The following is a 21,471-nucleotide window of genomic DNA, read 5'->3' on the forward strand; positions in this document are numbered from 1 at the left end:
CTGCAAACTGACCTACACTAAGTGCCTGGCTTGAGGGGCTGAGAGGAAAAGGAGCAGTATTCCACAGCTGATTATGAAATGCCAGCTTAGGCCTCTGCAAAAACCCTTGTGCTTCCTGAATGATGACAACATGTGAAACCAAATACAGAAAGTGCCACGAATCGTTGGTTCGTCCTGGTTGTGGTGACTGTTCATTTTGTTTCAGAGCACACTTTCCACCCAAGCAAAGCTTATTCTTGGAAAGGGAGTTCAAGCCCACGCCGAATCCTGCCTTTTGTTCCAACCCTGCTCTTGCTTTACCTTCTGTGTGTTCCAGTGAAAACCGATAGCTATTGCTTTTCATTAAGCCAGTCAAGAAAACTCAGTTCCCAGGTTTCACTGATTCATCAGCCTAATTACACCCATTCACTGCTCCTTTCATAAGGAGAATTCGAATTCCATCTCTGGAAGACACACACCACCCAAGATACATCTGTTTCCTGGCTCCTTCTGGCTCCTTTTTATCTTAGTCAGTGAAAAGTACCCAGAGGTCCAGGAAGCAAAGACTAAGCAAAATCTAGAAAGGAGAGCTATGTTGAGCTAGTGAGAAGGGTCAAGCCAAGGAGAAAAGCATTTAGAGCAAGGTAACATAACAGGAGACGGTGGGGTGAATGTGCGGAAAAAGATCTTATCGTTCAAAATATCTAGAGAAAGCATTCAGCATATGCACCCTAGAGACAGCCCTTGTGTGCTATTGAGCAGTGGAAGAGAAAAAAAATAAACAAGCAAAAATAGAATGTGAACTCCATGCCAAGGCAAGGGCTGGCCAAAGGAGTCTGAGGCACCAGGTCTGAGTGGCGACATCGAGCATGGCCAGGAGTCTCAGGTTTAGGTGATGGTTAATGAGTAGCTCTAACGTCCAAGGCCAGGCAGTGGCGGGTAGCAATTACATTCCCCAAACCACCAAATGTTGGGGACTAAGGAGGCGGGTCACTTGTTTCCTGAATTATGGAGACAAATTCCCCTGAGTTCATGGTCTAAACCTAACTTCGCTCTAAATTGAACCTTTGCTCTCAACGGAGAGCACAGGAACACAGCTCGTGCCTTGTGACCCGCTCCAGCCTTGGCTTCTCTCTGAAGCAATTTCTTTGTGTGGGAGCAAATATTTTCACAGAGTTCACAGGAAATTCTTTGCCATGGTCACCTATATCAATGGAAACATGCAGTCCACCTGAGAGAGCCAAAGTCTTATATTTAAGGCACATGTTTTTTTGAGTTCTCTGAAGTTCTTTCGGCTCTTTCGTGTGCCAGAGGAACCTTGACAAGGAAGCACATAGTTATTTAGGTCCGCAGTTGTGAAATCATGTTTGAACACCGATGCCAATAAATCTCACAGGAAAGTATTTCTCCTGGTTCTCCGGGTGCCAATGATTCCTAAACTAATCTGCATCTAGTTTCACATTAGGGCTTTCTTACGTGCGTCACATGATGTAGAAAGGGAGTCCCTTCTAGCCTGCTTCAAGTTCATTTCACACATGCTCGATTTACTTTGAGCCAAAGAACACCAGATGTGGTTCAGTTAAATCATCTTTCATGCAAAAAGTCAAGACTTCTGAAGTCATAGCAATTCTGCCAAACTTTGTTCTAACAGCTAGAGACCATGTCAGAAGATCTAGAAATATGTGTCTACCCCCAACTCTGTCCTAAGTGAGTCATTTGAACCCACTTTTAGGGGATTATCAGAAAATTAATTGCTGATTTTTGGATTGCCATGTAGCAAGTAATTAAATCTGACAAACCTCAATCATAAAGTAGAAGATGAAGCTGCTTGAAAGGGCTGCAGTGACCATCTCTACTCCAGAGAGTCATAAAGCACATGTTTACCTAGCCGAAATACCCCAGGTTAATCAACACATTGTTTCTTCCTACAGTCCTAGCCTAATTCAAGAATAAAGAGATGGACTCGTCCATTCAGTCCTCTTTTCTTGAACACATCTAGCACATAACTTACATGTTCTCTATTTAGCTTGGTGGCTTTATGATCACATTTGGAAAACAAGCATGGATACCAAGAAACACAAGTAATAGAGTGGTTGCAAACTACCTTGACTGTGCTAGTAGATACTGAATAAAGGAAGTACCTACAAATCACTCTTCCTGGCACTGTGTATGGTGTAATCAGTGTTCCATATATGTGGTAAATGGTGCCTAACAAATTGCTGATGCACCCTAAGCATTATGAGAAATCCATGGTTACACTAAATCTGAAAATTGTGTTTTTCCCCTGGCTGTAGAGTAAGATAAGGACTCTACAAGTGGCAGCTAAGATGGAAATACAGTTTTCACAAGACTCACAAATACAGCTACATGTTATGCTGGAGGAGACAGAGCCTCCGTCTAGACAAAATGCAAAATCTCCTGCTCAGAAAATGTGTATAATTAGGAAAATATGAAGAACAGCTAACCATTAGTATTGCGTGCACATCTACATCTAAAATCTTGTTGTTGTTGTTGTTGTTGTTGTTTAATCTTTAGTTGAAAGTTGTAGCTCACTCCCCTAGTTTTCAAATTTCACCTCTCCAATATTCAAAAAGAGCATTAGTATTTCTGTGAAGACACAGAATATCCAAACTCTCCCTTGAAGTTATTTTCTTTTCTACAGAGTGACATGCCAGGCTTGTAATTGGTGAGAGCAGGTTTTATTATACAAATAAGCAGACACTGTCTGGGGACAAAATTGAAAGGACTCTGATGGTTTTATTAATTTATTTGATTTACTTCTGGTTTCTCTTATCCAATCTTATTTATGTCAAAGTAAGTTGAACCAGAATTCATTATGTAGTGAAATGTAATTTGAACACTTTTTATTGGCACACAGTGATTCAATCATTTCTCTCCATAAGCCCCATTATCTCCTCTTACAGTATTCTACACAGATCAAATCACCGTAGAGGAAATTTCCAAAGAAACTGAAGAATTTGTGGGGAGGGAGGACTATGCTGGTGACCTTACACATGAAGCCGAACCCACACAACCACCAGCATGTGGCCCTTGCTATCGCATATCACGGGCACGTTCCCCTGCAGGAAATCAACTGTGTTGGTGAACTTGACTTTTCTGTGTTTCCTTTGTAATGTGACTGCATTAAACCATCTTGATTTAGAAATAGGTGACACAGTGAGCCTCATGTGACCATGTGAACATCTCTGCCTTTTGTCCAGGGTGCGCAGGCATCACATTATCTTGTTCCCTCAAAGACAAGTTTAGAAGTTACTGCATTTTAGAAACTTTATAAAGTGTTAGTGGGAAAAATAAACATGGGCATTCCATCTCATCTGTTACTTTTGGCCCCTTTTCTCAAATCAATTGCATTGTTAGTGCATAGAGGGCCCTGAACTCGTAAATAGTTCAAGTAATCCAAGTCCTTTTTCACGGTGATTGTTTAGAAGCAAGAGTCATTTGAAATACTACAGCTGTGCCTGGAGTGACAACTGTCTCCTAAAGAACAGGGACATCTTGTTCCTACATATTACATCCTCCTGATCATAAATTCTGTGTGCTAAACATCACCAGTGAAATAATTTCATGTGTGGAAACCTGGAGAATAACGCAGACCAAAGAGAACATAAAATATCAGCAAAGGAGAAGTCCGGTGAAAAGGTCTCTGCTAACAGAAGTACAAGCTCATCCCAGGGAACCTTCTGCTTGCCTCACCCAGTATCCCTGGCTTCCACCTTCTTTCTACATTGTGTGTGGTCTGAAAAATACATCCCTGGACCTGACAAACGTCTGAGCCATGGGGGGATTTGCAACAATGTAGGTTCTCTAGCCAATCAAAATTAATGAACATTGGTTCAAATACAAGGACTTGGTTCTTGGAAGGAATCTCCAGGTATGCATTCTCTCTCTCTCTCTCTCTCTCTCTCTCTCTCTCTCTCTCTCTCTCTCTCTCTCTCCCTCTCTCTCTCTCTCTCTCTCTCTCTCCCTCTCCCTCTCTCTCTCTCCAATAGGTACATTTATTGTGTTTTTTAAAAAGAAATAAGTTGGGTGAAACCTCCAGCAAAAAGGCACAATGTTGCTTTTGCCATCACCTCCCAATGAAATATGGTTGTCACCATGTGTCTCTCCATCAAAGTGACATCCCAGGACACCGGCCTTTATATTTGGAGTCTCCCACCATAAGCTCACATTGTCAAACTGTTTAGAATGCAATGACCTTTTACAGTAGGAAAAGAAATTGCTGATTTAAATTATAGATAAGACAAGTTTTCAGATAGATTACCAATCCTACAAGCTTATCAAGTTTTTCAATGTTCACTCCCTCAAATCCATGATTTGTGTGGTGGGAATCATGAATGAAGACTGCTTGAACAGGAAGGGGTGTGGGCTGGTACAGAACTGCATTGTGAATGAATTCTATAGGCACAATGACAAGATTCAAATCATGGGCCTTCAGCCTATTAACTGCAAACCTTTGGGCAACTTGTTTAAATTCTCTGTGACTTATTTTCTTCTATGCAGTTAAAGCAACAATACCCATTAAGTGGAGCCACAGTACAAATCAAATTAAAAAATATATGAAGTGCAATGTAGAAATGCTAGCATGTTTTGTATATTTGGTATGAAGTACAATGTAGAAACGCTAACATGTTTTTATATGTGGTATACATAAATGCACATTGTTTGTATGGTGCACATGTGTATATGTTCCTGTGGAGGCCAGAGGTCAACACTGGGTATCTTACTCAACCACCCTCCACCTTTCTTGGAGACAAGATCTCTCATGAACCTATCGCTCACCAGTTTGGCTGGACTGACTGGCCAGCAAGCCTAGGGGTCTTCCTGTCTCTCCTTCCCTAGTGCTGGGATTATAGGTGCATACCGCAGTAATAACTGGAGATTTATATGGGTGCTGGGGATCCAAACTCAGGTCCTCATGTCTGAGTGGCAAGCATTTTCTGAACTGAACCATCTCACCATCTCCCAGATGCTAGGATGTTTGAACTATATAATAAATATTAGTTATTATTATGCTGCTGACAAAATTAAATATCAGCTGACATTTAAAACTTGTAATTCTGTTAGTCAGTGCAAATCTTGAAGGAACCATCTGACAGACACTAGGGGCTTTTGCTTTTATGTGGAAACTTCTGATCTTCTTCCTGCTAACAGGCTCCCACAACCCCTCACACAGCCATCTCTTGTGGCCTGACATCAATTCCTCTTAATGATCATTTCTCAGAGGTCACGTACATATGAGTCTCTTTTCATATGGCAAGTCTATATGGTCTCTTCTATATTCTTTTTTTTCCCCCAAATTATTTTATAGTTATTCTTCACATCCTCATTCATTTGGGTTTCCTTCTAGAATCTTCTATGTCCCCCATCCCACCTATTCTCCAGATGGAAGAATACTTAGAACTTCAATGTGCAGCCTCTGAGAAATTGTTCTCTAGTATGCAAAACATATTTGAAACCCAGTTCACAGAATTAGACAGGAGAACCGTCAAATGCCAGTGGCTTGGGAGGTATAATAGAAAGAATAAGGAAAGATAACTTTAAACTCAGCTGTGAACAGGCATGGCCACAGCAGTGGTTTAATATGCAATTCCAGAGGGAAGCTGGTCTAGCCTCTGCTGCTGCTGGAATTATAGGCTACCCACGCCTGAAGCTCAGGGAGGTAAAGATGTCCCCCAACACTGTAGCAAGAAGAGAAGCTAGATGGATCACCTATGTATATATGTGTTGTTCCACGGCTGTAAACTTGCCTACCAGGTGCTGTCCTTGGAGGGGAATTGTCAAAGTCCTTGTCTGCTCACTGAGCAGCCCATGACTATGGACTTACAAAACTGTCAATCCGTCTTTATTTCAACATACAGTTTCAATTTTGCCAGTGAGCATTGCCACTGAATTACGGGTAAGACGCAACTTCCTGACTAGACATTCATCATCCAGCAGATGCATGACTCCAGCACTGAGTCTGATCCGATCCGTCCACAGCCCCTGCCCTCAGCCCCCGCCCTGTCCTCATCCTACTGTTTTGTTCTTAAAGGTCCTACAGAGTCGTACTAGTCAGAGATGTGTTTATTTCATTTCACTTGAAAAATTTTCCACACTGGCAAATGTATCTAGACACATACAAACACACAGCCCCCACCCCCAGGGGAGGGGAAGAACTCAGAAAATTCTCTTTGGAATCTTTCAGCCCTTTTCCTCTGAAGCCTCCTTTTAATCAGTCTCTGCATGTCTCTCTCCGACTGCACTTCCACAAAGCAGGGGCATCACCACATCTGCAGCTTTGTGCTGTGAATGAATAGGGGCCCAGGGGGTTGGGATTCTCCAGTCAACAATACTTATATTGTGTTTGTGTTTGTCTCAATGGACTTTGAACTGAAATTGAATAGTTCAGATTCCAATGCTGGCATTTTCTAAGTTATCAATATAAATAAGCGACTAAACTCTGAGTCATTAAACAATTATTCATTCTGGTTAACCTGGACACCAGGACTCACCTACATTTTCCAAGCCCAGAAACAACTTGTTAGTGATAGTTTGGGAGAAAACATGTTATTCTAACTATCCAAAGACAAATGCAAAGTAGAAGTCCCATGCAAGTGTCTGCACATGGACACATGTCACAGTAGAGTGCTCAGACTTTTAATCCCTTGGTGTCCCCTGGCTTTATGGAGTCCCTAGTTACACTCAGGAAATAATGTCACTTGTCAATGCCACTTGTGTTTTTAAAGAGACTCCCTAAAGGCTGACAAAATGGTGTATGCCTTTCAGTGAGGTAGTTGGGAATGTGAGAGAATGAGGGTCAGAGGGTCTTCCCAAGACCCACTGATGTGCCTTTCCAGACACTCAGAAGCCGGTCTGTCCACAGGCTCAGCCACTCGCTTCCCTTGGCCTGCAGGGGAAGCCTGGTCTGAACAGGGGCTGTGGGTGCTTGGCCATCACAGCATTGCCCAGAGAAACTCCATAGCCCGGGACGGCTCAATGTGCTCCTGCAAACATGATTCTTGAGGTGGATCTCAAGCTGATCCAGGAGGCACAGCATGCTAGTTGCAAAGGACTAAAGTCACTTTTGAAAAAAAAAATCAGAAGAAAAAATGGCAAAACTTTCAGAATGGGTTTTGCACAAAAATAAAAGGAGAGGGGGGAAAATTACATGATTTTAATTAGCAAAAAGCGAAAGTAAAGACTTGCTGTCTCGATACTATAGGACTTCTGGCAAAGACTCTAGTGCAGTGGTTCTCATCCTATGGGCTGCAACCCCTCTGAGGGTCCAACAACCTCTTCACAGGGGTTGCTGAAGACCATAGGAAAACACAGATATTCACATTACAATTGCTACAACAGTAGCAAGATTACAGTTATGAAGTAGCAACAAAAATAATTTTATGGTTGGGGTCACCACACCATGAGGAACTGTATTAAATAAAGGGTCATAGCATTGGGAAGGTTGAGAACCATGGCTCTAGTGAGACAGAAACCATCACGGCATGGCAGGAAGACTATGCCAACCCTTTTACAGTGGGGTCTTGAGGCCTGCCTACTAACTGGGCCCTTTCCTCTGGTGTCAGGTTGATTACCTGCCAAGGAGGCATCCCTCAGCCATCATGTCTGGAGGTGAGTGTCTTCCAGTATCTCTACGAGCTCACATGGGAGGTACAGCATTAATGCTGCAGTTCCTCTGGCAGAGTTAGAAACGTCTAGGATTTAATTTTGCACAGGATGGGCAAAGCCTGACTCCTGGAGTCCCAGGACAAAAACTCTCCCACACACGAGGGAGAACATTTGAGACCTTTTTCTCCCCTAATCTTTCTTTGATTTTTCTCATCTGTTGTATGGATTAAAAGATATATCCTGAGGCACTGAGTGATTATCTTTTTTTTAATGTGAAATATAATCTATTGAGCCTGGGAGAGGAAAGGTGTGTATATATTAGATACAGGTAGTTTAAAAGGAGAGAATACAGACATTACAAGAAGCTTATGGTCTGAAGGGGCAAGCAGGGTGAGTGTAGAGTAACCTGAAATTCAATGCTGCATCTTTAACCTAGCTGGTGCAAGGTTGAATCTAAGTCTCCAGATGTGCAGAAACAAGACAAGGTGTAATAGCTCTTAGAGAATTTCACTTACTGCTTTACTTGATCCCTTCCACAGATCATTCCCAAAATTCAGTGAAAAGTTTTTCTAACCCACCTTCCAAGTATTTTATCCTTTCCAAGAGGTCTTCTAATGCAGTGATATAAGTATGCACATCCACAGATACTGCAGTAAGCTGTGGAGGGCAGGCCATGCTGCAGATGCTAACACTGGCTGAGCAAAGGGGCATCAGGGAATCCTCTCCAAGGACTGAGCAAGGGAAGTGGGGTGAGTATGGAAGAACAATTAGATCAGGGACACAGGAAGGGAGAGAAGACTGACGGACAATCAGCTGAGCTGCTTGTGTATACAAAACAGAACTTTGCAGAAGACGGGTTTACATTAGATCCAGGCCAGAGGCGGAAGGGAGATTCTTAAATGTCTCCAGTCATTGAAGTAAATGGTTGCTCAATGCAGTGTTAAAGAATACAAGTGAATGCAAATGTCCAGTATGAAAACAATCAGACATTTCCAGGAAGATAGGATCAGACTGTGATCCTACTGTATCCTCCCCTTTCCCGCCAGCCCCATGGATGCCTTCAGTTAAAATTCTGATATTTGTACCCCAGACTTTTTCTTTTACATATCATCCTTTAAATGTGGCATGTAAATATTATTTCTCGAGTGCAGCAATTTTTGGCATCCTTCTAAATTTCATGCTTCAGGAGACAGTCTGCCCACCTCCCAGGGGTGGTTCTATCTGAAGGAAATTGAGGAGACTGAAAGAAATCTGGAGGGGCTATAGGGAACAACTCTGTCACCACTGGAGACAACTTTCAGGGGATTGTATAGGGTGCTTTTAGTAATCCCAACCGTGGACAAAAGCAGACACTGAAGACCACATATCTGACGCTCTTGTCTTTATTAGTATATGAGCTTGACTCTGAATGATCAACATTACAAATGCCAGTAAAACAGTTCTCATTTGCATAAGCATGTCAATATGAGAAAGCATTCCATGTTCCACTGATCACACACACATACATGTGGACCAGCATGAGTTTCTCAACAGAGTAAGACAGTACACGTGTTTTGAGTCCACTCTGTTGCATGAACTATGAGAGCTAGAAATAAAGTCAAGCAACATTCAGTCACGCCATTGTCCGACCCATACCCGCACCCATACCCACACCCAGACCCTGTCTCACCAGAACCTGTGGAGCCCCAGAGGACAGACCTACAAAATGGCAGGGGTTGCTCAAGAAGTACAGAGCTCTTCTTGCCCACAGTGAGGAGGCAACATTACTTAGATTTAGTGCTGTGACCAAAAGGGTCTCATGGAGGAGCATTAACCCATACTCTTCCACTCAAACCCCGCTCTCTCTTCAAATGTGGATACAGCATGGGAATAGCTTAACCAAATCTAGAAACCAACCCCGTTCCACACACTAAAGCTCTTCCTGATGCTAGGGTAAAAACTGCTGCAAAGGCCTCCTAAGGGACAGCATGAATTTTGTCAAAGTGAATAAAAGCAGCTCACCCTGGGATCTTAGCTTGAGGGACAATTCCAGTTTATCAACGACGAGACCCAAATGTCGTTAAGATCCACATTGACAAAAACTGAGGGGTAAAAAAATGAAGGAATAGCAGAGTGTGTGCAAACCAGAGAAGGGAAATTCAGGAAGTGGGAGATAACCTTATTCCCTTTGCTATTAGTCTTTGTCTCCCTCCCTGAAGTTCAGGAGTTTGGAATGCCAAGGTTTAGCCAGCTAGATCACCAACCTCTTTGTAACATGACATTTTCCTGTCTCAAAACCAGCATCTATCTCTGAAGGTCAGTGTAGGGTGCTAAGATATGAAAAGCCTTACAGGGAAGTAGGAGATTTTTGCTCTGCACCCACAACAAAGATTTTGAAAACAAATGCCCTGAATATGTCCCTGCTGACTGCCCTGGGAAACAAGGAACGGCCTTCTCAGTGAGGTGATATCCATTCACAGTTGTTTCTACAGCTCTCAGGTAATGGCATTGATGGAACTAGGAACCAGGAAGAAATAGGGCCAGTATCATCGTGAACGCTAAGACAGGGAGAGAGGAAGAAAGAGTAAGACAGGAAGTGAACTCCGGGTGGAGAAACCTGAGACCTGTCAGCTCTGCTGACCAAGGTTCTGAGTAGGAAGCAAGGCTCAGTTCTGCCCTGGACATACCACTTCTTCCCTTGCGAGTAGACCAGAGGCCAATCCAGAGTGAAGCATTGTGATGAGGGTGAAACATCAGACAGGAAAGTAGCAATTAACCTGAAAACCTATCACTCTGTAGCAAAACTGTCTAGCTGGCATCTTTGTAGTGACATCTTGTAATCTCCTCTCATAAAAATATTCTCTAATTTGAAGACTTGCTATTTTGTTAAAGTTACACAGCCTAAGACTGTGTCCTGATCTTTCTGTACCAACTACTCTACTGAGACATTAGGACTGTGTGGTGCTCAATCTAAATGCCATCATCATCTGACCTTGGGTTCTGTTTCAATGCATAGGGACAGTCAACATCATAGCCAAGTAAATGCACTAAACAAGAGCAACAGAATAACAAAAATATTGACATCTACCCACAGGTAGTAACTGATAGTCCAAGTGTAGGCTGATATCATTGGGTTTCTCCTAGGATCCTTTCCTACCTCTTTTTTCAAAACCACCACACAGATCCAATCTCTTGCACATCATGAGAACCTCTTGTTCTGAACTTATGGATTCTGATAGTGTCATTATGAAAATATCAATAGCAAAATACCCTTGTATGCCACACTATTGACTACAGGTCTTGCTGCAAGAACCCCAGTCTGAGAGCAGACTCCTGAAGCATCATAAGAGGAAACCTTTAGTGATGAAAGGAATGTGGAAATCTGGGCAGCTAGCTCCATTAAATTTAGGTAAGGTTGAACGATCAGAATGGACACCCCAGCCCACTGGAGGTCCTTTTTCAACTCAGGGATACTGAGGGGAAGAAAAGAAATCTTTCAGATACTGAAAATGTATTAGATGTAACCATCCTGGCCATTTAAAATTCTATAGACTCAGCCTGCAAGGGGCCAGCTGGCCACGTAGAGTTAGATGGAGAACAGGAGACCACAGTGCTCGCCAGCCTCAGCTGAGGAACAAAAATACTGAGAGTCAGAAATCACCTCCTGTTGACCCTGAACACAGGTTTTTAGTTTGCCTAGTCAGAACAAGAGTGCCTCTTGTTTCCAGGACTTCCTAGCCCACAACACTGTGCCCATCCCTTCTGTGACACTCAGCACATGAGAGAGCCACCTTCGCTTCCCTTGACTTTGAGATCTCTTTCAACCAGACCTGGTATGTCAGCCATGCCCAGCTCCCAGCTCTGCACCAACCTCAGAGTGTTGTCAAGCAACTTAGAAGCAGCAGATTAGAAAGAAATACACCCAGCTGCTTCTTCCAGACTTGCCAGGAAACCCACTTTATAGAAGTACTAACAATGCCCACCATGAATAAAGGCAGGAGCACACAAAGCTCGATAGCTAGGCTGCTCATGCGACCAGACATCCTCATGTACAAACATGCCAGTTATATCTGATGGGACTAGAGGTGACTGAAAACGGCATCTTTGTTTTTTGCATCTTTCAGGTTTTCTACTATATTTTTAATTTTTAATTCAAATTATCTTATTTTAGGACACTTAAAGGCAATTTGGGTGATTAAGACATAATTCTGTCCTACTAGAAAGAAAAATCACCAAGTTTGTACCAATTAGCATGACCAACTCACTGTGGCTTGCCTGAGCCTCTCCTGATTTAGAACTGACTGGTGCTATTGAAGGAACTGCATCAGTCCTGAGAGAGTCAGGATGGAAAGTCACCCAAATACTTAGACTCCTTTTCACTTTCTGATATATATGATCTTCTAATTATTTCATCCACACAAGAAGCCAAGTGCTTATAATCAACAAAACATATAGAATTTCCCCAGCAACAGATACAGCCGCAGAGAATGGGTCACACGAAGCATCGCACTGGGCTGCTGCCTCAGCCTCTGGAGGAAGCTCTCCAAATTAGAGACTAAACCCACATGCTAAAACTGTCTCTGTTCATGGTGATCTGAGCACATGAAGAATGACTTGTCTTCCCACACTTTTCTTGTCTTTGGGACATTGCAAAGTCTTTTCACCTATATAAGAAAGAAGTTACGGCCAAAAGACAACCAAAGAAATCAATAAAAGCAATATTGCAACCTCACTGAACATAAAGGGAGACAATTTGCCCCACAGGGAGTAAGGTGGGTACCAGTATGACACATGGTCCTAGTAGCAGACCAGCCGTGGTGGAAGAACCAGTAAGGCAGAGCCAACCGTATTTTACAAGGAGAAATTGTAGACTTTCAGGACAGTTGATAAAGGGTTGGGTCTCACAACCTCTAGTTGTGCCCCTGTACTTAAGGGAGACTCAGCTGTCCAGACCTTCTGGGTAGCAGGTGCTTCTTAGTAACATGGGGCAGGCTGCTGGTTTATACTTGTGTTTGCTAGGCTGATTCTGGTCCGTGATTGGCTGGCACATGCAAGAGATGCAGCTTGACTAGGCTCATGTTGTTGATGCAGATGCCCCAGCCAGGCTCGGTCTTGGTAAACAAATGCATCTGGGATACCCCAGAGCATCACTGATGATTTGGATATATCAGACTGACAATGCTCATGTGTTCAGGGTGCCAATGTGTTTATCTTGGCAGCTGATGATGCAGGAGCAAAATCAGGGTCTCCCAACCTAGATGCATAATCCCTATTGTTTTTGTTTCTCAGCTATCAAGTATAGGATTGGAATGTTTTCTCCAGAAGGCCTAAGTATCCTATAATTGGTGTTTTTTTCATTTTTTATAACAATGTCACCCATTGGTGAAATGCCAAAAACATGATTTTGCTTAGCTATGAATGTGCTTGAAAGTCATTCGCTAAGAAATCTTCATCAAGTGAAGTTTGTGATATGGCTTACACTTTAGATGTAATTATGCAGCATGTATTCATTTCCTTTCTTCTAGGGGATACAAGTTGCTTTTATTAAAGCATTATTTGATAGCTTCTTACCATTTCCTTTGGAGTTGAGAGTGAATTTAATATCAAATTGTTGTACTTAGCAATGGGGGTCCATGGCACCAAAGGGGACAGAGAATTATATTGGCACCTACAGAATGCAGCAGTGTGCCATGGCCACCCCCGCAGGATGAGTTGTCAACCCAGTGTGCCATAAACAAAGCAACTTCTAAGCATCCTAAAAGAACTGTGCTTTCCATCCTAGCCTTGTGCTGGACAAAACAGACTTAACTTCTGGTTAAAGTGCAGGCCATAGCCTCCCAGGGTGCAATACCAGTTCCCAAAGCAGCTTTTATCTGGCCAATTAAATGCTTAGAAGAAAATGTATTTTAAAAGAAAAAAATAGGCCAAAGATAGGAGTAAGCTCTAAATCAGTATCTACCTGTTTGTAATTCCTAGCCCTGACCACCAAAATGGACCACAGCACTGAAGTCTGACAGGGCATGTATAGCCCTCAGGACCATCGCTCTGATGTCATGAGCTTCTGGAGCCCTGAACAGAATTCAGAACTTTTGCTCATGAGTACTCAAAGCAGTTTTTCAAATGTGTTGAAAACCTCTGTAGTTTTTTGAAAACTCCCACTTGGCTTTGTTGGCAGGAGAATGACAAAGTGGACGCAGCAGTTAAGAGGGATAGGACTCAGACTCTCTGTGACTTTTCAACTACTGTTCAAACAACCGCTCTCTTCAGAGTACCCGATTTCCTGCACCATTGCTGGATAGTGAGCCTGTGCTTGTCTGTGCAATTGTCTAACAAGCATAGGACCCGTGGGGAAACATACCTGAAGAAACATGGGACACACAGAGTCTAGGGAGGTGATAAATGTCCATTTTGTTGAAAATAAAGTAAGCCTCCAAAACAAATAAATAAACTTCAAAAGTCTTGCTATGCATCTGCTCCTGGGAGTGGCTAGCCCTAGGTGTGCATACAGGGCATGTTCTTCAAGACAAATATTTGAGGGTATGTATGAGAGACAATCTCAATTAAATTTAGGCACAAGGCCTATGATCCTAGCTAAATTACAAGACTGCTCTGGAAAAAACAAACGAACATGATTTTAGGAACAACAGTAAGTCTATGGATAAAACATATCCCCACCCATCAGCTCAAGACATGATTTGGAAGTTTTTCTGTTAATATGCTTTGTTTCTGTTTTTTACTCAGATGGTGAGCTTCCACCACACCCTGCCAAAATCTTTCTCAACAGGCAAGGAGAAGATAACAGCACAGCTGCCCTTGGGCCGGGTTTGTAACCACCCCATGGTGTAAGACGCTGTGGTTTTCAGACACATCTACACAGACTAGTTGAATAAAGACCAACTCCAGACTTGATGTTGCTGAGCTCCTCAGCTCCATCTTGCCATCCAGCTCGATCGAGGAGATGGTCTATAGTCTAAGTGACACAGCACTTTGAGGGGTTAGTCATTAGAGCACTCTGCTTTGTCCTGGGAAGGCAACTTCTTGCTTGGCTAGTTATGGAAGCTAAGGAGTGACTTCAAGATGCTGTCTGGCCAGGATTTGCAGATAACCATAGAACTCTTCTCCTCCATCAGGCTTGGATTTAGCCTCCTTTGGTTCCTGCAGTGATGCAGGAGCCTCCAAATACCAAATTATTATCAGGCGGTCTTGGGGGAACCTCTGGGCCCTGCAATAAAGTAGACAGACTTTCTATTGGAAAGTGCTCAGGAGCAATTCAGCCCTGTACACATTGCTCTAAAAATCTTGCAAACCATCTCTGGATTTGGTGAATGAATATTACCACACAGCTCCTGCTAGTACAAAAGTATGTCAAAGGGCATGATTGCTCATTCCTCCTCATTGGAGCAATCCTATGCATCATTTAAAGACCCCTAATCTAATCCTGGTGTTTGTTTGTTGTTTAAAGCAAAGGTACGTTTGTACTAAAGCCGTATCACTTTAGTCAAGCTACTTCTAAGCATCGTCTACTAAATGAGGTATTTACAGCAGGGAATACTTGTGGTCTAATTCAGAGGGGCACTAGCAGTCCATGAGCTTGAACTGAATAGCACTAATACATTCTTACTTGCCCCAGGTAGCATTTGAAATCTTGAGCCATTCAAATAAAAGAATAAATGTCCACTACTCTCTACAAAGCCCATGCCCCAGTATGGCCTTTATTATGTCATGCCATTTTCCCACAATAGCCCATCTCTCCTACTCTACTGATTTGCCAGATTCCTGAAAATTGGATACAAAACCTTTCTGTAACCCAGCCTACGTCAGTGCTCATCACACTGTGTCGAATCATGTGCTGACCCAGTTGGGCTGTCTAATGAGTCTCACCACAGAGGTCAAGTCATCACTGCCACAAAACCTCTGGTTCCTACCATTGTGGAAGTACTACATCTAATCAACAGATACTTCATAACATATTGAAATGCACTTTCTAGAATGTTCTCTTACAATTCAGTGAAAAGAAACAGACGTCACTCTTGGTGAATAATATGTGCAGTCTAAAGTCAACGTCTTTGAATATAAAATACAGTTTCAGGAAAGACCAGTAGACATAGTAGTGTTCAGTCCAAGCCTGTGATGGGTTCAGAGAGATGGTGGTGATATACAGTTCAGTGACATTTGTTTTAAGGGCACAAGGGAAAGGCTAAGCTATATTCATAACCCTTGTAATGGTTTTTTTTGTCATCACCTTGCATCTTTTGGGAAGAACTCCTCTTGAGAGGTTATTAGAAGTTGGTTTGTTTAGGACATTCAATAAAAACCACCTATCTGAAACTAATCTCCCAGAATTTCATGGACTTAAAGCCAGATACACTTCTGCACATCCAATCTCTGTGTTTAAGCTTTGAAATAGTTTAATTGGGATGATTGTAATTTGTTTAGTCAAAGAAAAGATTTCATAAAGCTTATTTTTCTAAAATTGCCTAAATCTAGTTAAATTGCCTAGCACTTAGTTAAAAGTATATCCAATAAAAACAATATACATACAAGTTTGGTAGAAATTAAACCAATGAAAAAGGACTGTGATGGATTTGTTACAAATCCATTGGTAACTAATACATCAGCAATATATAGTCACATCTGGTCAACATCTGGTTGATGTCAAAAACCCACTATGTCCTGTCCTAGGTTATGGTTAGCGGCTGAAGTTGCTGCTTTCCCAAGGCTAGGACGGCAGACACACACCAATATGGGCGTACTCACACAGAGCACAGGACGGCACAGACTCGGGAGGTTAATGAACATACTGGAATGAAGTATGACATTGACATGGGTAGGGGTGGGATGAGAAGGGTAAAATCTTCATTCCCGTTTATTTGGCAAAGTATCCATGGAAGATATGTGATTTTTTTAAAATGTTTTTAAAAATCACCAAAGATAATGTCTGGGAAAAATTAGTTTCAGATTATGTAAGATAAGACATGTCTGAGGACACCAGGCCCAGAAGGGTTTTTAGGTGGAGGGCTCAGTGAGACATTGTAAGGAAGGACTAGCCAAAGAGATTTGGTGGTCTGGAGCCCAGGTCAGAGGCCAGAAGCTGAGGGGAAGTGAAGGGCTCCATTCCTCTCTTACAGTCCAAGTGTGGGTGACACAACATGACTGAGCCACAAAACCAAAAGGCCTTCAGAAATAATCAAACTATTTTCTGAAATCTCCATAGATTTTAAATACAAACATCCTCTTAGGACTTTGAGGAGAGACAGCCAGTGGTGTCACAAACCCTGCAGCCCTCCACCCGCTTCTTCCACACAGTCACTGTCCCTTTAAATAAAGGAATTTTTCTTTTAAAAAGTAATTGTTTTGAGAGCTGATCACTTGGTATTGGATAATCAGTTGGCGAGCTCTTCTCCGGGGAAGACTATTTCTCCCACAGTCAGCATTCCGCAGCTGCCTGTAGTGCTTCATGTAGGGTTGAAGCCTTGTGGCATCCCTCCATCCACGTTAACCTATCTATTACTGCTTTTGTTCATTGATTCTTATTGGACATATTGGACCAATGGTCTCTGCTTGATGATTCAGTCTTACTTCTCCGCCATTGAAAAGGAAAGCAAACTTTATGTTAATTTTAGTGAATCTCAGCTCTCCAGCCTGGGGCGGATAGAACTACACCACACAGCCTAGTCCTGATGCACAGTGATGTCAAGATCAGATATCCCTAGGCAGAACGATGGGAAAGACCCCAGATTCTCTTACCACAGCATCTTGCCTTTTCCTCCTATTTGATAGCCATGCAGATAGACATCTCAAGGATCTTGGTGATGCCAACCTCCACAAAGCATACCTAATTCTAAACAACATCTCCTCTTATCTCAGCCATACCACAGTTATTAGAATCAATAACACCATGACTTTGAACAACACTTAATGTTCAAGGATGTCACTAATCTTTAAGCATCTTTTCGTACTTGTCAGATAACAAATTCAGCTAACGTCTTGAGGAGGCCCTGTCTCACACATCACAAACTTATGGTAATGTTAACCCTAATATTTAGCTCCAACTCCAACCTTAAACATTCCTTGGGATAAATGTAAATGAATAAAAAGAAATGACAATTCTTTTCTTATATACAGAAAGATCTCATTGCTCAGCCCTCCCCCAGTGAGTTTTCAGCAAAGTATCCATCTCCAAACCTAACTTTATAATTGTCTTCCTTAGCCTCTGTAACAGTGCAGGAGAGCAGCACTTTAGGCGGGATATAGAGATATAGCTAGACAAGGACAGCCTCATCAATGCCAGGGAGCCCCTGGAACAGGGACGCCTGATGTCCTAGCCCTCAAGGTCTCTTATTCATACATGAGAGTAGGCTTGTATTCAAATGGAGAAAGCTTGTGTGTTCATTATACTTTGACTTTCTGCTGCTCTTAAGGTCTTTCCACATTTTATATCTATCTGGTCAGTGGCTCAGAAAATAGGAAAAGAGGCCCATGCTTGCCAGTAGAGGTTGATGAGCTAGCGTAATCATTAAAAGTAAACGTCTTCCTCCTTCTCATATACTTGTTGGTGTAACAGTTGTGACTCCACAAGGCCTCATGCTAGAAATCAGGATGAGAAAAGAATACAGAACTACCCCAAAATCAATACCACCTGTATGAAACGCAGAGCCTTGCTGACTGCCTAGAATGCATGCTTTAATTGCTTTCAATAAGCCAGATTTAAGTTACATCAATTGCCTGTCAACTATAAATTATGTGTATGCATTCTAATGACACTTCTGCTTTTTGTCTCCATCCTTCTCCAGATAAGCATGCTTGATTATAACTTCATGTTGACAAATGATTGTGGAAAATGGATTCCAAGAGAAGTCCGTATCTGCCCACAGTTCCCAGCCTAGCAGGAGGCAAACCCTGAGAATTCCCTAAGTAACCAATGAAAGAATCTAGCCTGTAGGCCAAAGAGTGCAAGAATCCTCAAATATTCCACTGCCCTCAGCCCCAGCCAGCCTTGTCAGAGGCCCTGATAAACAGAATCATCTAAGCAGCTATGCAGCAAATGGGTCAATAAGTATAAACAGCTGTACTTACATGTGTCTGGCTTGAGCTGGCTGTTGGTGATGCCAAAGTACTGGGGGTTTTCAATAACAGGAATCTTGGTCATTCCAATAATGACAGCATCAGGACCGCCCTCTGAAGAGGATGGAGTATTACTCCCATTGGAGATGTGGTGGAGGGGGCTGGCCGAGTCATCGTCGTTGCTGATGACGGAAGCCGGACCTGGAGTGGGAAGAAGCATAGGCATTCTGTAGTTTAACTACTTCAGTTGAACTTTAATTCACATACACTCCAAATTCATGACTGCAGTGGGTTTTGGTGTGCTCAGAGTGTTGCCATCATCACTACACCCCACTTTAAAGACATTTCTCTTACCCCAGTGAGTATTTATCTCCCATTTTCCCCATTCCCAGTTCCAGACATCCACAAATTTCCTTTTCCACTCTGATTTAACAAACCTTGGCATTCCCTGTAAGTGCAGCCGATGGAATTCATGACTTGCACTTGGCATCATGTTTTTAAATGAACTCTCAGGGCCATGAGCATTGATACTCGCTTTTCATTGTTGAGTGATCCTAAATTGTACAGACATGGCATGTGCTTTTATCTGTCCCTCTGCCCATCGAAGAGTTTGGCGCTCTGACTAACAAGAAGAATTCAGCTGTGAACACCTGTGCACACACTTTTGTGGGGATACATGCCTGCATATGCTTTTATCTGTCCTTCTGCCCAAGGAAGAGTTTGGGACTCTGACTAACAAGAATAATCCAGCTGTGAACACGTGTGCACACACTTGTGTGGGGACACATGCCTGCATGTGCTTTTATCTGTCCCTCTGCCCATCGAAGAGTTTGGGGCTCTGACTAACAAGAAGAATCCAGCTGTGAACACATGTGCACACACTTTTGTGGGGTCACATGCCTCCTTTGCTCTTGTGCGAGACTGGTAAATCCTAGGGAAGACCTGTGCTTAACATTGTGAGCATCTAAACTGATTTAAAAATTCATTTACAAAGTGGCTGCACAATGCTCTGTTAGTCAATTGCCACCAACATATGAGGGTTCTAATTTCATTTCCATATTCTGTAGCTGCACATGCAGCTCCCAGGACCTGGGGTTCTATGCACACCTTGAGAGCACCCTGTCAGGACCTGGGGTTCTTTGCATACCTTGAGAGCACCCTGTCAGGACCTGGGGTTCTTTGCATACCTTGAGAGCACTCTGTCAGGACCTGGGGTTCTGTGCACACCTTGAGAGCACCCTGTCAGGACCTGGGTTCTTTGCATACCTTGAGAGCACCCTGTCAGGACCTGGGGTTCTTTGCATACCTTGAGAGCACCCTGTCAGGACCTGGGGTTCTGTGCACACCTTGAGAGTACCCTGTCAGGACCTGGGGTTCTTTGCATACCTTGAGAGCACCCTGTCAGGACCTGGGGTTCTGTGCACACCTTGAGAGCACCCTGTCAGGACCTGGGGTTCTATGCACACCTTGAGAGCACCCTGTCAGGACCTGGGGTTCTGTGCACACATTGAGAGCACCCTGTCAGGACCTGGGGTTCTATGCACACATTGAGAGCACCCTGTCAGGACCTGGGGTTCTATGCACACATTGAGAGCACCCTGTCACTGAACTCCAGGCACAGATCTGGGACACCTGTTTATCTGGTGACTTAAAGTGATGTTGGGCATTTGGAGATCTGAGTTTCTTATCTTCATACTTTCACTTATTTCTTTGTGGCTCTACATATGCTTACCATTGGGGGTTGTTTGGAGAATGCCCAGTTGTTATTTTATGGGACTGGAGTGAGATTAGGGATATGAAAATGCATTACAAACTTAAATGTGCTTCATATACATTAATAGACAGTATGACATTATTGGGATCCCTTTATATTAGAGCAATAGCTTAATTATTTTAAAGATTTAATTTTTAATCCAAAACCTCAAAATATATGCCTTTATATTCACCCCACTACATTTTGTCCAATCAATATATCTACTGACTACTCAAGTCAACCAAAATTGGCAACCAAAATAGATTCAGAAAGATAAAAATGTGTGAGAAGACTCCAGAACATTGAGCATCACACGGCTAGGTACTTCACACGTGGAAATCCATGTCTTTTAGACATGGATCGCACAAAGAAGGCAGAAGAGGAAGAGCAAGAACCCAGCAAAGAAGGGCAGAGTGAAAGGACAGAGCCAGACGCCCAGGCAAGGCAAAGGCTTGCTAAAGAGGGATGGATGCCTGTGTTACACTTCCGCCCGAGGGAGTGTGTTTTCAACGCCACCCCTACCTCAACCCCCAGCATACTTCAGGACCTCTGTGCATTCTCCTCATCCTTAATTACTTCCATGTAAAGCAATTACAAAAACAAAGGTTGTTTTGTCGGATTCTGATACAGCTTGAATCCCTACTCAATAAAGCGATAATCCACCCACCAAACTCCAAGATCCATTTTCCCCTATGGGGATTATTGTAGTTTGTAGTGATAACAGTCGGACATTCCCCAGCTGGTTGTGTCTTAAACGAAGTGTGTAGGGGGGAATCCTACTGCTATTACCAGTATTTTGAAAAGCAGTCTCTCAATGGGAGTGCATTTAAGTTGGGTTTAATAATATACTCTGGCTGGATTCTGCAAACATGTCCTCGCACAGCCAACTTAGAAACCGCACAATGCTCAAAGCCAAGGCAAGCTCACTGGTTGTGCTCATCTCATGTCTTGCTCATCTGGGTTCGCCAACAGTGGAAATCCTGCCAAGAACAGCTGTAAGGACAAGTTCTTCCTAATAGTCCCAGCCATCTCTGTTCTGTGATCTGATTTCTGACAAGCCCAGATCACTC

The 21,471-nt window shown here is 42.9% G+C and overlaps 1 protein-coding gene across 2 annotated transcripts in view; it reads right to left on the minus strand.

Moving 5' to 3' along the window:
- Positions 1-21,471, minus strand: part of Ntrk2 (neurotrophic receptor tyrosine kinase 2) — a 342,416-nt gene that overhangs the window by 133,219 nt on the left and 187,726 nt on the right. Inside the window, exons 12-13 of one of the 2 annotated variants that reach the window (XM_028863143.2) lie at positions 18,661-18,849; positions 10,982-14,806 (exon numbers count right to left, since the gene is read on the minus strand). In XM_028863143.2, the coding sequence (XP_028718976.1) occupies positions 14,778-14,806; positions 18,661-18,849 (218 nt within the window). In that variant the 3' untranslated portion in view covers positions 10,982-14,777. Of the gene's footprint in view, positions 1-10,981; positions 14,807-18,660; positions 18,850-21,471 lie in introns of those variants that run through there. The other variant, XM_028863139.2, reaches the window with a different exon arrangement.

Source organism: Peromyscus leucopus, chromosome 5 (assembly GCF_004664715.2).
Source record: "Peromyscus leucopus breed LL Stock chromosome 5, UCI_PerLeu_2.1, whole genome shotgun sequence".
NCBI classification, from domain to species: domain Eukaryota; kingdom Metazoa; phylum Chordata; class Mammalia; order Rodentia; family Cricetidae; genus Peromyscus; species Peromyscus leucopus.